General features: G+C 33.8%; 1 protein-coding gene across 1 annotated transcript; it reads right to left on the reverse strand.

Moving 5' to 3' along the window:
* Window positions 1-10,397: 10,397 nt before the first annotated feature.
* On the reverse strand, window positions 10,398-11,383 carry LOC143231556 (C-reactive protein 1.4-like). The gene has a single exon (XM_076466075.1). It carries the CDS (start codon window positions 11,211-11,213, stop codon window positions 10,398-10,400), a length of 816 nt encoding a protein of 271 aa, XP_076322190.1. The 5' UTR covers window positions 11,214-11,383.
* Window positions 11,384-12,472: the final 1,089 nt, after the last annotated feature.

The raw sequence follows: 12,472 nt of genomic DNA on the forward strand, positions 1-12,472 counted from the left end.
GACCAGGTTTTGAGTAGAGAAATTAAATCAGACTCTACAGAAATAAAATGACAGTATACCATTTGTTAGATTTTAGTGATGTTTACAAAAGAAACTTGGATTTATATTTTGTTACCTTATTATAGTTTATGCTTTGAATACTTTTTAATATCTATGGCTAAGCATTATATTTTCTTTTAAAATAGTGAATATAATAGGTTACTTAAGAAACTTTTTCTTTTTATATATACATATATATATTGGTATGTATAAAGGAAAATGAAAATTAGAATTATTCTGTGACAATATACAAACATTCTTTATTACTACTACAGAGTGATTAGACAAAGCTTAATGCACACTCATAATTATTTTTGAAATGCATCTGTTGGTGACTTGTGCTTTTGGAATAAGAAATGAAAGCAAGATTTCTTCATGTAATTGCTGTTGTTATTCATTAAAATCTTTTCAAAATGGTTGATTCAAATCTTTCCACTGTTTGGTTAACAGCCACCATGGGGATAATGAACTTTATTCTGTAATGTGTAATTGATAATACTTCAAGAAAATGTATGAGTAACTGTAGAAAGGAACCACAACAATGTAACATTGTTTAATTGAGTGTTTCACTTCATTCCTCCAAGTGCTGCTAAGTTCATAGATGGGAAGTACTGCTCATTTTTTGCCTTCCCTGTTGTTTACAGTTCTAAATTAGGGTGGAGTATCTTACTGGCTGTTGTTTAGTTCATGTGTTGTATGAAATACCTTTCAGGTTGGAGTATGAATACTAGTTTGTTTCTAAGGATTAGTTTGTAAATTCATGTGCTTTTGATATTTCATTAAGTGCAAGATGTTTCAGAATAAAAGGTTATGTACAATTTTGATTTAACAAATATGTAAAATTACTTGAAACATTTTCATTATTTTAGTAGATAAATTTTGCTATGAAGCAGTAAGTGTATTGAATGAAATCTAACTCTTGTGCTACAAAGCTTTTAGTATTTTCTAATAGTTAAACAGTTTTTCAGCTAGTTAAACAGGGGCAAGGGTGAACAAGTATGATAATCTATTCAGAGTGGTTCACAAATGCTATGTAAATGCAGCTATTATTACATTGTAACAAATGTGGAGAGAAAGTAGAAAAACTTCATACAGTTTTTTATTTGTTAGAATTTGTATATTTCTGGTTAAACTGACTTTTATAAAACAAACAACATTTTTTTTAAATTCAGGTTTCAAATAATATGTACCATAAATCAGACCTTTTGTGATCAGAAAAATGGAATGTTCAGTTGAGTTTTTAAGATATTAGTGGTCAATATTTGAACTTTGCTGTAAAGGTTAAATGAAGTTGAGAATATTTGTATCAAATGTTCAGCCTAGTTCAAATTTGCAGATTTTATCTCTTACACTTTGAGTTGTAAAGTTTCAAGAAATGTATCTATGATTATGATATATGTAATGCATGTAGTAAGTAAGAATTTTCAAGTTTTGTACAAGTTACATTCATGTAATCATTATTAACATTGAAATGTGGAAACATTATGAAAAATGTTTTTTTATGGGATTCATCTCTTTTTAAAATGATTTTGTAGCAAGTGTAAAAATAATAAAACTAATGGGTTTTAAGACATTCATTTTCTTGAAGTTACTTTGAAGTAAAAAGAGAGTATTTTATAAATTGCTAATAGTTTTTTAATTAAATTGTGTAGTTTTTCTAATCATCTGTTTTATTCAGCATTTGCAGGAAAAAGAACCACAATGTAGGTTCAGTGGAGTGTAATAATTTTACCAGCCTGTAGCTGTTACTTAATTATATCAAATTTACACTACAGACTGAATGAGGTGTGTAGATTTTATTGGTTGAAAAGTTTCCATGAATATTAGTTTCTAATCTTTCTGTCAGCATATGGTTTTACTGTGTAAATTTTCTGTTTTGTTTGAAAGGTTGTGAATGCTGTTTATTTAAGAGACAAAACATAGTATACATGATTGTAATTCTTCCAGTTACTTGAATTGTTTCATGAGACTTAAAAGGAATTTATTGAATGGCAATGTATATAATCCAGGATAAGTTTAACAAAACTAAAAAAAAATATAGTTTTATAGTAAGGTGATTGTTGTACAGAGAACTGTTTGGAATTAGAAATAAAATTTCTTAAAATTATGGTTGTTTTAATGTTTTCTGAATGTATGTCTATAAGTATCAAAAACCCTGGAAACATTCATTTCATTTGAGAAAGAAACTTTTTCATCTTACAAAATATAGGGTGATGAAAGAATGTTTGTTTATATTGAAACATCAGTATTTATTTCCATATGCATCTGTTGTAAAAATCTTATATTCAAAAAAGGTTAACAAAAATGTTTGCTATCTCCCCAAAAGGTGAATTAACTGATATTTAAAGTATTCATTGTTGATTAAATATCAACTAAGGTAAGTTCTTAAAAAACAAACTATGAAGTTACTTATTCTTTCCCTAATGCTGCACACATTGAGGGTGTGATGGTTAATATTTAAAAAAGGAATATTTCACAAAAAGAATTTTATAAATAAAGAACTGCAAAATAATTTAGATTTTTGCAATGCATATATTTATTCAAAAAATATTTACAGTTGAGTACAGCATTCTTTTTTGTGAGATTTAAGACTTATTATTTTTAAATGGTAACAGATTCATACTTTTTCAGTGGTCATGAACATATTAATTTCCATTTTTAATTCAAAAGGGCTTATCAGAAGTTTGCATTTAGCCTGTGCTAAATACAGATTTTTATTCACTGTAAAAGCTGTTAACTTGGAATAAAATATACTTAATCATTAAGTATACTCAAAATCAAACTCCTGTTTAGTTACCCTCCCTTATATTTAAAATACATAAAACATTTTGCATACATTGCATAAATTTCAAATTAAATCTGATTGTATATAGTAAGGATTCTGTGTGAAGTGATATGTGTGTGTCTGTGTACACAAGGGTCAAGCACATTATATCAAAACCTTTCAAGAATCTTACTATGTTACGGTTTACAAAACTGTATCCAGTCATTCTCTATCTGATGACCATGTGTGTGTGTGTGTGTGTATATATATATATATGTTGATAATAGCTCTGCAATATAATTTCCATTGCAGAAGTCTCTATTGTTAGACCATCATGTCCAAAGCACAACACTCCTCCTTAGTTGCTTCCAGCAATCGATCTTGTGTATATCATCTTTTTTAATGGTTCATTCACACAAAAATTCCTACCATCTCAGTTAGCAGTTTTACCTTTACTTGATTTCAATTAGATGGGATAGCAGGACTGAGTAGATATAATAACTAGTTCACCAACAATTTTGTACAAATGAAAGTACTTGCTTAAGGTTTGAAAATTCAGCTGGAAAGGTATTGCAACCTTTTCTTTTTTCTGAAATATTGAGCAAAGTTCCATTGTGAGAAAATTTCATGGATAACAATAGTTAAGATGATTTTTTTGATTGATTGATGAGACCAAAAGCTTTCTGAGCTATAAAACAGTTTTGCAGTAAGAGATATTGCTAGTATATTGAGTGATAGCCAATGAATGTTAAGCTAAAATAGTCATGTGATTAAACAAAATCAATGATCAAAAAGTAGTTGCAACCCTTGCTTTCCAAGCTATTACACAAAACTTTGATTGAGATTTCAGGAGAGTTGCTTTTGTGATCTCTCTGGGTAGTAGAACACAACTGTTAAGCAACATGAATGGAAATAAAATAAAAAGTTTGTGAAATTATTGACTTTAAATATTTTTGGAAAATGTAGGATACCTATTATTTTTATTAATACTCGCTGAAAGAATATTTCAGTTTTGGCATATTTGGCAGGTTATGAATTTGTATGGAAGAATAAGAGTGAAAAAGAAACTTTTCTGATCTGTGACAAAACACTGTTTTATCTGTTGTTTTGAGTAAGAGTAGTGAAAGATGTTTCAGTTAGAACCAAAATACTTAAAAGTAAGTAAAAGTGTCAGTAGTATGTGAAAACCACAGAAATAACTTGGATATTGTATCAAACATTAATTTGGTGTACCCAGTGTTTGTTTGGTTGTGATTGAATATTTTCAGTCATGCAGAATAATATACTTTATAAGTATACAGTTTTACTGGATAACATCTTAATATTTTTTTGTGTACAATTTTAAGAGTCAAAGAAGCATGAAGATGCAGGCTGTCAGTGTACTAACTACTATGGGGCAGAACTAAACCCCATCACACTGTAGTTTTGTAATTGGACTGAGACAGTAATAATTTTTTTCTTGGAAGGATTCCTGAGGGAGAGGCAATACAATTGTTAACTGATTTTCATTGTTAGATGTTAAGGGTTAGTGTCCTACTGGAACATGAAGCTTTGTTTATGTAACAACCAGACAGTAATGAAAGACATGGGGCTTGGTTGGAGGGTAATTTGTGTTAACAGTTGTTATAGGAATAGTAGCTATAAACAGTCCAACATGTATCAGTCAAACCAAAACCTACTGAGCTGTGTATGGGTGATAGGAATACAATTTCTACAGGCAGTATAGGGCATGGAAACATATAAAGCCTGTAGAAATGTTGCTCGGTTAAGATAATGATTTTATTACCAAGTGAGTAAAATGCAAGTTTAGACTAGAGCACTGCAACATTCTAATTAAATTCTGATCAATCAGGATTTGTTTGAACTTTTGTTACCATTCTTAACTTTTACTATTTACAATAAAATTATTAACTTTTCTGGTGACACTTTTCTCAGATGGCCAGTTATGTTCTTATTATGTTCAGCTCAAACTGTTGTAGAATAGAAAGAACTTATGAGGACCAATAAACCCAGTACTTACTATTCATAGATGGAGAAGAACTAATGGTCTCTTACAAGGTGCTCACAGCCAGCCTGATTTTGAATTGGTGAAGCTCGTGGCTAAGGATACATTAATGAGTAATACATTGAATATCTATGACCTCATTTAATTTATCAGTGGACTAAAACCTAGGCCTTTTAGGACTGAACAGTCCTTTCCAGCCACTTTCCAACATGTTATGGTGAGTTTTCCAAAGGTAGAACTAATTGCAGCAAACCCTGTACCATCATTAATCAGTATGCTTGCTGAACCAAGTCTTGTGTCACCTTTCATCTAGCAAACGTGGTGTAAGTGAGGGAGGAAGAAGTGACCAAACCATCAACTGGATGTCAGTTCCAGCCAGTAAGGTGCCCTGTTGAAGTATGCACCATCACCAAATGGAAAAAATGTGAAATGTACACTCACCTCTGGATAGAACCGCTATTTTCCAAGAGCAAAAAAGGCTATTCCAGATTTTAGGGTCGACTGAGCACCACACTGGTCTGTCTGAGATGGAATTGAGGCCTCAACAACCAGTAGTCAATACAATATCAGCATTGAGGGTGTTCATCCAGACCACTGCCACTAAAGCAACCCCATAGTTTACATGAGCTGCAGCCAAGGTTGAGTTCCCTACCACCCTGCAAATAATCATTGTCACCCAACCATCACTACATTAAATTCCAGTATATAAAAAGCATTGATGGCTGCACGCTGCCATATGGAATAAGATCTGGACTTTGTATGAAAATAAGATCAGCTTTAAAAACAACTAGTGCTTCATCTCAGTTAGGAGAAAAGTGCATTTTTTATTTTTACAGAATTGAATATTTCTTTGAATTTATGAACAGTACAAGACCAGGCTCATTACATAAAGACAGGTTGTGCACAAGTGCTGGAGGCAGAAAGTAAGCCCATCTGAAAGTGTATAAATTCTCTTTGAGTTAAAGAAAATAAAAACAGAAATGAGAGTTTAGTGACATTGAATTTCAGTGGATAGAGTTAAGTAAGTCAACATTCAAGTAACCTTTAGTTTAATGTTGGTCACTTGTGTGGCTAACTGCAATGCATCCTGAACTCTCTTTTTTTTTTCCTGTCAGACCCAGGCTCTGTTAGTTAAACAACTACACTGTAATGAAGAGAATGTACTAGTGTTACAGGATAGCTGTGAACCATTCTGAAACTTATGATCTTGGGGATATCTAGATCACGCTAGAGAACTAAAAATTTACACTTTAACTGAGCTATCTGCAAGTATTAGAGATAATGCCTATAAGCAGATTGAGTACGAACACACAAGGCCCGGCATGGCAAGGAGGGTTAAGGCGTTCGACTCGTTATCCGAGGGTCGCGGGTTCGAATCACGGTCACACCAAACATGCTCACCCTTTCAGCCGTGGGGGCATTATAATGTGACGGTCAATCCCACTATTCGTTGGTAAAAGAGTAGCCCAAGAGTTGGCGGTGGGCGATGATGACTAGCTGCCTTCCCTCTAGTCTTACGCTGCTAAATTAGGGATGGCTAGCGCAGATAGCAACCGAGTAGCTTTGCGCGAAATTCAAAAACAAACGAACACACAAAATCTTGTGAATATGGAACTTGGGAAAAGTGCTTATTTTAGATTTCTCACTTTTGATCCATATGACACTTTCCAAGATAAAATGTTTTTGGATACAGGCCACTTTAAACCACCCTCTTTACTGAAGTTTTTGATCAATTCGAATGCTTTAGACCCTGGCTTTTGGATTATGACTTTTCCTATTTGAGTTCAAGCTTGAAAACTTTCAAGCTATCTTGATATTTTCAATCTGTAATATGATGCATCTGACTCTGTTTTGTTCTAATTCAAAATATGTAAAGAAACCTTAGAGAGAATCAGTATTTGGAACTTTCTGTTTGATTTTAGTGCCATTACAGAATTTCTGGTAGTATCTTTGATACCTGGCATTTACGTCATAGTAGTCAATAGATAATAATGCATTTATCATCTGTACATCTTACACACAGGTTTTAGAAACAGCAACAGAAGGATTAATGCTTCAGATGTTGGAGCATTTTTCAACTTCACTAGCTACCTCACCAAGGGGAGTAATGAACTAGACTCATTATACCTGTTGTGCCAGTCTTCACTATGGAGACTTCGATACCAGATCATGTCCTCATGAAACCAGGGAGATAACAAATGGCTGGGAAATCCAAATATCCAAAAACATAGCCCATGTAAAGTTCAAGTTTTTGGATAAGAGTAGACAAGATGCTATGACATGCTCAAATGGCAGGTGTTTTGCTAGTAGAAATAGCAGACATGATCTCTATCAACACAAGTCCTGCATCATAATCAACAAGTAGGTAGCTTAAAAGACATGGGTCAAGAACCTAAAATGAAAATAAAGGCAGTCTTTCAAGTGACAGTCACCACTATGGCTTCATTGATTCCAGTGGTCATGGTAAACAACTTCCCTGATGAGAACAACAATGTAAACTTCAGCATTAACTTCAACACTAATGATAGTGATCCCTACAGTACTTCATAGTTGAAGGCAGAAAGGATAGCACTTCTCACAAAGCCCTCAGCCAAAGTAAAAGGGCAGTCCATTCTGAACCAGATAGAAATCTTAAAACACTATCATCAGGATCAGACAGCTATGTGAATGGAGGCTTGGACACTTTATAATTGTGAAAACGAAAATCTGTTGAAGCATGTAAATCCACCAACACATCTTGAGGAGAATGTGCATGGGTTCTGGGAGAAAATGACATGAACTAAAAAGGTCTTACCAGAATGGTGCGAGTTCTACCTTTTCTTAAAAGACGTGTATAAAGTTTAATTTAATTTTTTCTTATTTCTAGCCTTAGAGGTAAAGTGGGAGAATATTTTCTAAGAATAGTTTTGTGTACCTACTACTCTTTTAATTAATGTTTATTAATTACTATGTTCTTCACAGTTCTTAGTTTCAACACATAGATTCGATCAAGCAACACTTTAATTTTCTTATTTGAAGGCATACAAAATGTAGTTTTGCTTATTGATCACTAACCAATTTTTCTGCAAGGAATATAGCAAGTGACGGCCAGAAATAGAAAGTTATCTTCCTTTTCAGTGAATTCGTACACTGGTTATGCTTTTCGAAGACTAGACGTCAAGCTATGAAGACATCTCTCTATATACTCCATGATCACGTATATAGTCTTATCACTTATTAATTAATGGAAGTTTTTATTACTTTTTCCATATCAGAGCCGAAAGACCAAACCGACATCCACCTATAACCACAAACACCCGAATAAATATTCAGCTAGACGTCCGCAACAGATCATTACCACCAGAATATCACTAAACTCCAGCATCGAACAAACAACTCCCAGTAATTCAACAGCCCAGGAAAGCAAGTCTGCACAATTCACATCAATCAGGAAGACAATTACCCAGACGAAACAGACTCCAATACCGCAGACAACCAAGCTGGACACACACATCAATAGAAAACCTGCTGTTAATCAATCAGAAAACCCAGCCACGCATTGCAAAAAAGGACAGGTGAATTCGGATTGACATCCATCCCAAAGAACGCATGGAAACACCATATTAACTAGGTAAAAGAATAATCCGTTCGACGTACTATTCATCAAAACCATCCTCCTACCAAACCGTCTGGCATGGCCAGGCAGTTGGAGCGTTCGACTCGCAAGCTTAAGGTTGCAGGTTCGAATTCCCATCCAACCAAACATGCTCACCCTTTCAGTCGTGTGGGCGTTATAAAGTTATGGTAATGTATCTCAGAACGGCTGGTATGGGTATTAACACTTTTATTGATAAGCAGAGAACAGTTGTTTCAATGTTAGCGTATAATAATACTTCAATTAAGAGCCCAGCATGGCCAGGTGGTTCGAATTCCCGTCACGCCAAACATGCTCAATATGGGGTCGTTATAAAGTGATGTTTAATCCCACTATTAGTTAAAAAAAGATTAGCTCAAGAGTGGGCGGTGGATGGTAATGACTAGCTGTCTTCCCTCTAATCTTTTACTGCTAAGCTGTAGATGGCTGGCGAAGATAGCCCTCGTGTTGCTTTGTCCAGTATTCAAATCAAACTTTAGTTGAGAGTCTCGTTACAAAGTGACAACTTGTAAACTTTAGCAGACAAGTTGTACCACTGCCTATGTAGGGATGACCCGTATTGTTCTGCGAAATGGTATTTTAAATATTTTTTGAATAGGCCATCAAAATTTTACAATACTATACAATGTTTCATTTTATAACAATATCTATGTAATGATGACTAATGACTGAGTCACAAGTTCTGGAAATGTCTGTAAATATCATATCAAAGAGTTTGAATTTCCAGTTCGTTTATGCTACATTTTTAATACACGAAAACTAAAAAAAAAACTAAAACAGTGGTGTTAACCAATTTCACTGAAGTGACATATTTTCAAACGAAGTATTCGCTTGTATAATTATTAATAAGTAGTAGTAATTTTAAGTCATAGTTCTAGTTTACGGGATGTTATTATACCATGAAGTTCATTTTCTTACAGGCGGGCTCGGCATGGCCAAGCGTGTTAAGGCGTGCGACTCCTAATCTGAGGGTCGCGGGTTCGCATCCCCGTCGCACCCAATATGCTCGCCCTTTCAGCCGTGGAGACGTTATAATGTGACGGTCAATCCCACTATTCGTTAGTAAAAGAGTACCCCAAGAGGTGGCGGTGGGGGTTGATGACTACCTGCCTTCCCCCTAATCTTACACTTTTAAATTAGGGACGGTTAACGCAAATAGTCCTCGTGTAGCTTTGCGCGAAATTCCAAAATTACTTGTGTGTGTATATATGGATTTTTGTTAGAAGAGCAAAAGCGAAAGGTCATATTTGTAGATCATTTCTTTTAATACGATATAGATATGATGTGTTACAATAAGGCCATTTAAAAGAATTTTGCAATGAAACAGTATATATAAAATATCACCTAACTTTTTCACTTTGTCCTATACTATATTAATATGTATGCAAATAAAAGTATTTTATGCACAATGTATGTATATAAATTTAGCATGCTATTTTTAAAGGATCAAGAAAGATTTTTCTTTCAGTGCTGTTCCTTATTGTTTTAAAAAGTGATTAAAGTATACGATATAAAATGTTTCTCTCTCGGTATTTCCGAAATTTTGCTGACTGTATTTGGGATGTATAACATTCTACAATTTCTTATTCTAACAAATCTTATGGGATATATATAACTTTATTTTTTAAAATAATATCCATATACTTATATTTCCAAGTACACCTATATAATATATAAAATGTCAGGCTATTTTATTAAAAAAATCAATAGAATTATATTGCTCAAAGTAATAAACATGAAGCAAAATACACAAAACAAAACAAATTGTTTTTAACAGACGATACAATTTCCAATTTATCAGTAGCAACAAATGCATTTCAATATTAATTTTTGAAGCACACTCGTAAAGACCTACTCTAAACAAGAGCTGAAAATTACAAAAAAAACGTCATTCAGTAATGACATACTCACGGAACTAGTTGTTATAGTTTTCGTTAGAAATGTAAATTACAGTTCTATTTATAAACAATAAGTTCTTCATTTATATCTACTGCACAAACGTCAGTTGCTGAGAAAATTACATCTTTTGCTATTAATGGTTCTCGCAACCAATTGAAAACTGTCCCTCTGGGGTAACAAAAGTTACATCTAAACATATGTCTGATTTGAGATGGTAGTAATGGTTCATTCCAGATGTGAAGGTCAGCAATTTCTCCAATCCAAGCCTCTTTCGGATCAAAACCTCCTCCTATGGCATCTTGCTCTTGTCCAATGACAGCCGTTCCTGCAGTTTGGATTATGTAGTTATCTGCTATCTTTGTCACGCTTTCTGCACATCGTATTCCATCAACATACATTTCATTGTGTCCTAGTACATTAGTCCAGATGTAACACAAGTGGTGCCATTGTCCAATCACAAAGTTTCGACAGACCACTCGGGCTTGTTGATTATAGACGTGAATGGATAGTTCATATCCTTCTCCTCCAAAAGGTTTTCCATATGGTGGATTATAAGTTGATGAAACTTTGTAAACTCCCACGAGCAGTTCGTTATCTAACTGTGGAAGATTGTATGAGAAGAAAAAGCTACCATGATTAGAGACTTTCCACGCTTTGGCCCATGTACAGAGTGTGAAATGACGTAAAGGTGGTAAAGTACCTTCAAGTAGTAAATGAGGAGCGGAGTATGAAGTTGACTCAGAAAAATACGCTTGAATGCTAGGTTTTAAGTTGCAATAACGATATTCTGATTTATAACAGTATGGCATAGCTTTTCCAAAATTAAGCACAGCAATTAAAGCTGCAAATAAAATATGTTGAAAACAGAGCATGTTTTAGGAGTTACTATAAGGAAATTTTCACTAAAATGTAGTTGATGTTGTTAAAATATCGATATTAAATACAAGAATGATAAATGGCTTATATATATATATATACACATTTTTTCCCTCACAAACTTCATTACTTTTTGTGAACTTTCAACTTCCATTACGTATGATAATTTGCCAACGACCAATCAGTTACGTGGAAAGATCATTCCACTATAACTGAACGTATGTGACTTGAAATGTTCGATCTTTGTAAACGATTATGAAGTAGTTTTAGAACTGATCAAGCATTTTTTATATTAAATGTCCAAGCAAGCATTCATAAGTTTAGAATCAGATGTGCAGAAATAAGAATTACACGTGCAAATTAGCATAAACTATGAATACACAAAAATAATACTGTGTGATAGTTTTTAACGTAGGGACTTGGCAAACGTTTTTCATGTAGTATAACGTGGGAGATAAAAACCCATAGACACACGGCTTAAAAAGTCCAATAAATAAAATCGACAAACAAATGTAGACAGTATTTTAAGTAAATCCATCACTGTTTTCAGAATGTTTTTTATTGAAAAATCGTATCAATTGTAATTTTTTTAAAATTTTGTGCAAAGATACACAAGGGCTATTTGCGCTAGCCGTACCTAATTTGGTAGTGTAAGACGAGAGGGAGGGTAGCTATTCATCACCACCCACCACCAACTCCTGGACTTCTCTTTTCCAAAGAATAGTGGGATTGACCAACACATTATAACGCCCTCTTGGCTGAAAATGAGAGCACGTTTGATGTGATGGAGATTCGAATCCACCATCCCAGATTACAAGTCGAGCGCCTTAACTACCTGGAGTCCCGGGCCTAAACTGTAATTTGAAATGGAATTAATTTTTGTATTTTGTTTTGCCGTAGAATCATGCATTTCCTAGGTGCTTTTGTACAAAGATATTCTTATTTGTACTGGTTTGGAATAGTGTTGTTAATAATGTTTAATATTGTGAACTGGGATTGTAGGTGATTGTTTTAATCATGCAGTTTATGAGTCTTTTAAACATTAAACCATAGTCTTCAGAAACTCTTCATTTATATTAAGGATATGGAATTGTTTTGGAATAATATTATGTGTTTGTGTGTTTTCTTATAGCAAAGCCACATCGGGCTATCTTCTGTGTCCACCGAAGTGAATCGAACGCCTGATTTTAGCGTTGTAAATCCGTAGACTTACCGGTGTATCAGCGAGGGACTAATATGCATTAGGTAATATAAA

This window comes from Tachypleus tridentatus, chromosome 11 (genome assembly GCF_004210375.1).
Source record: "Tachypleus tridentatus isolate NWPU-2018 chromosome 11, ASM421037v1, whole genome shotgun sequence".
NCBI lineage: Eukaryota > Metazoa > Arthropoda > Merostomata > Xiphosura > Limulidae > Tachypleus > Tachypleus tridentatus.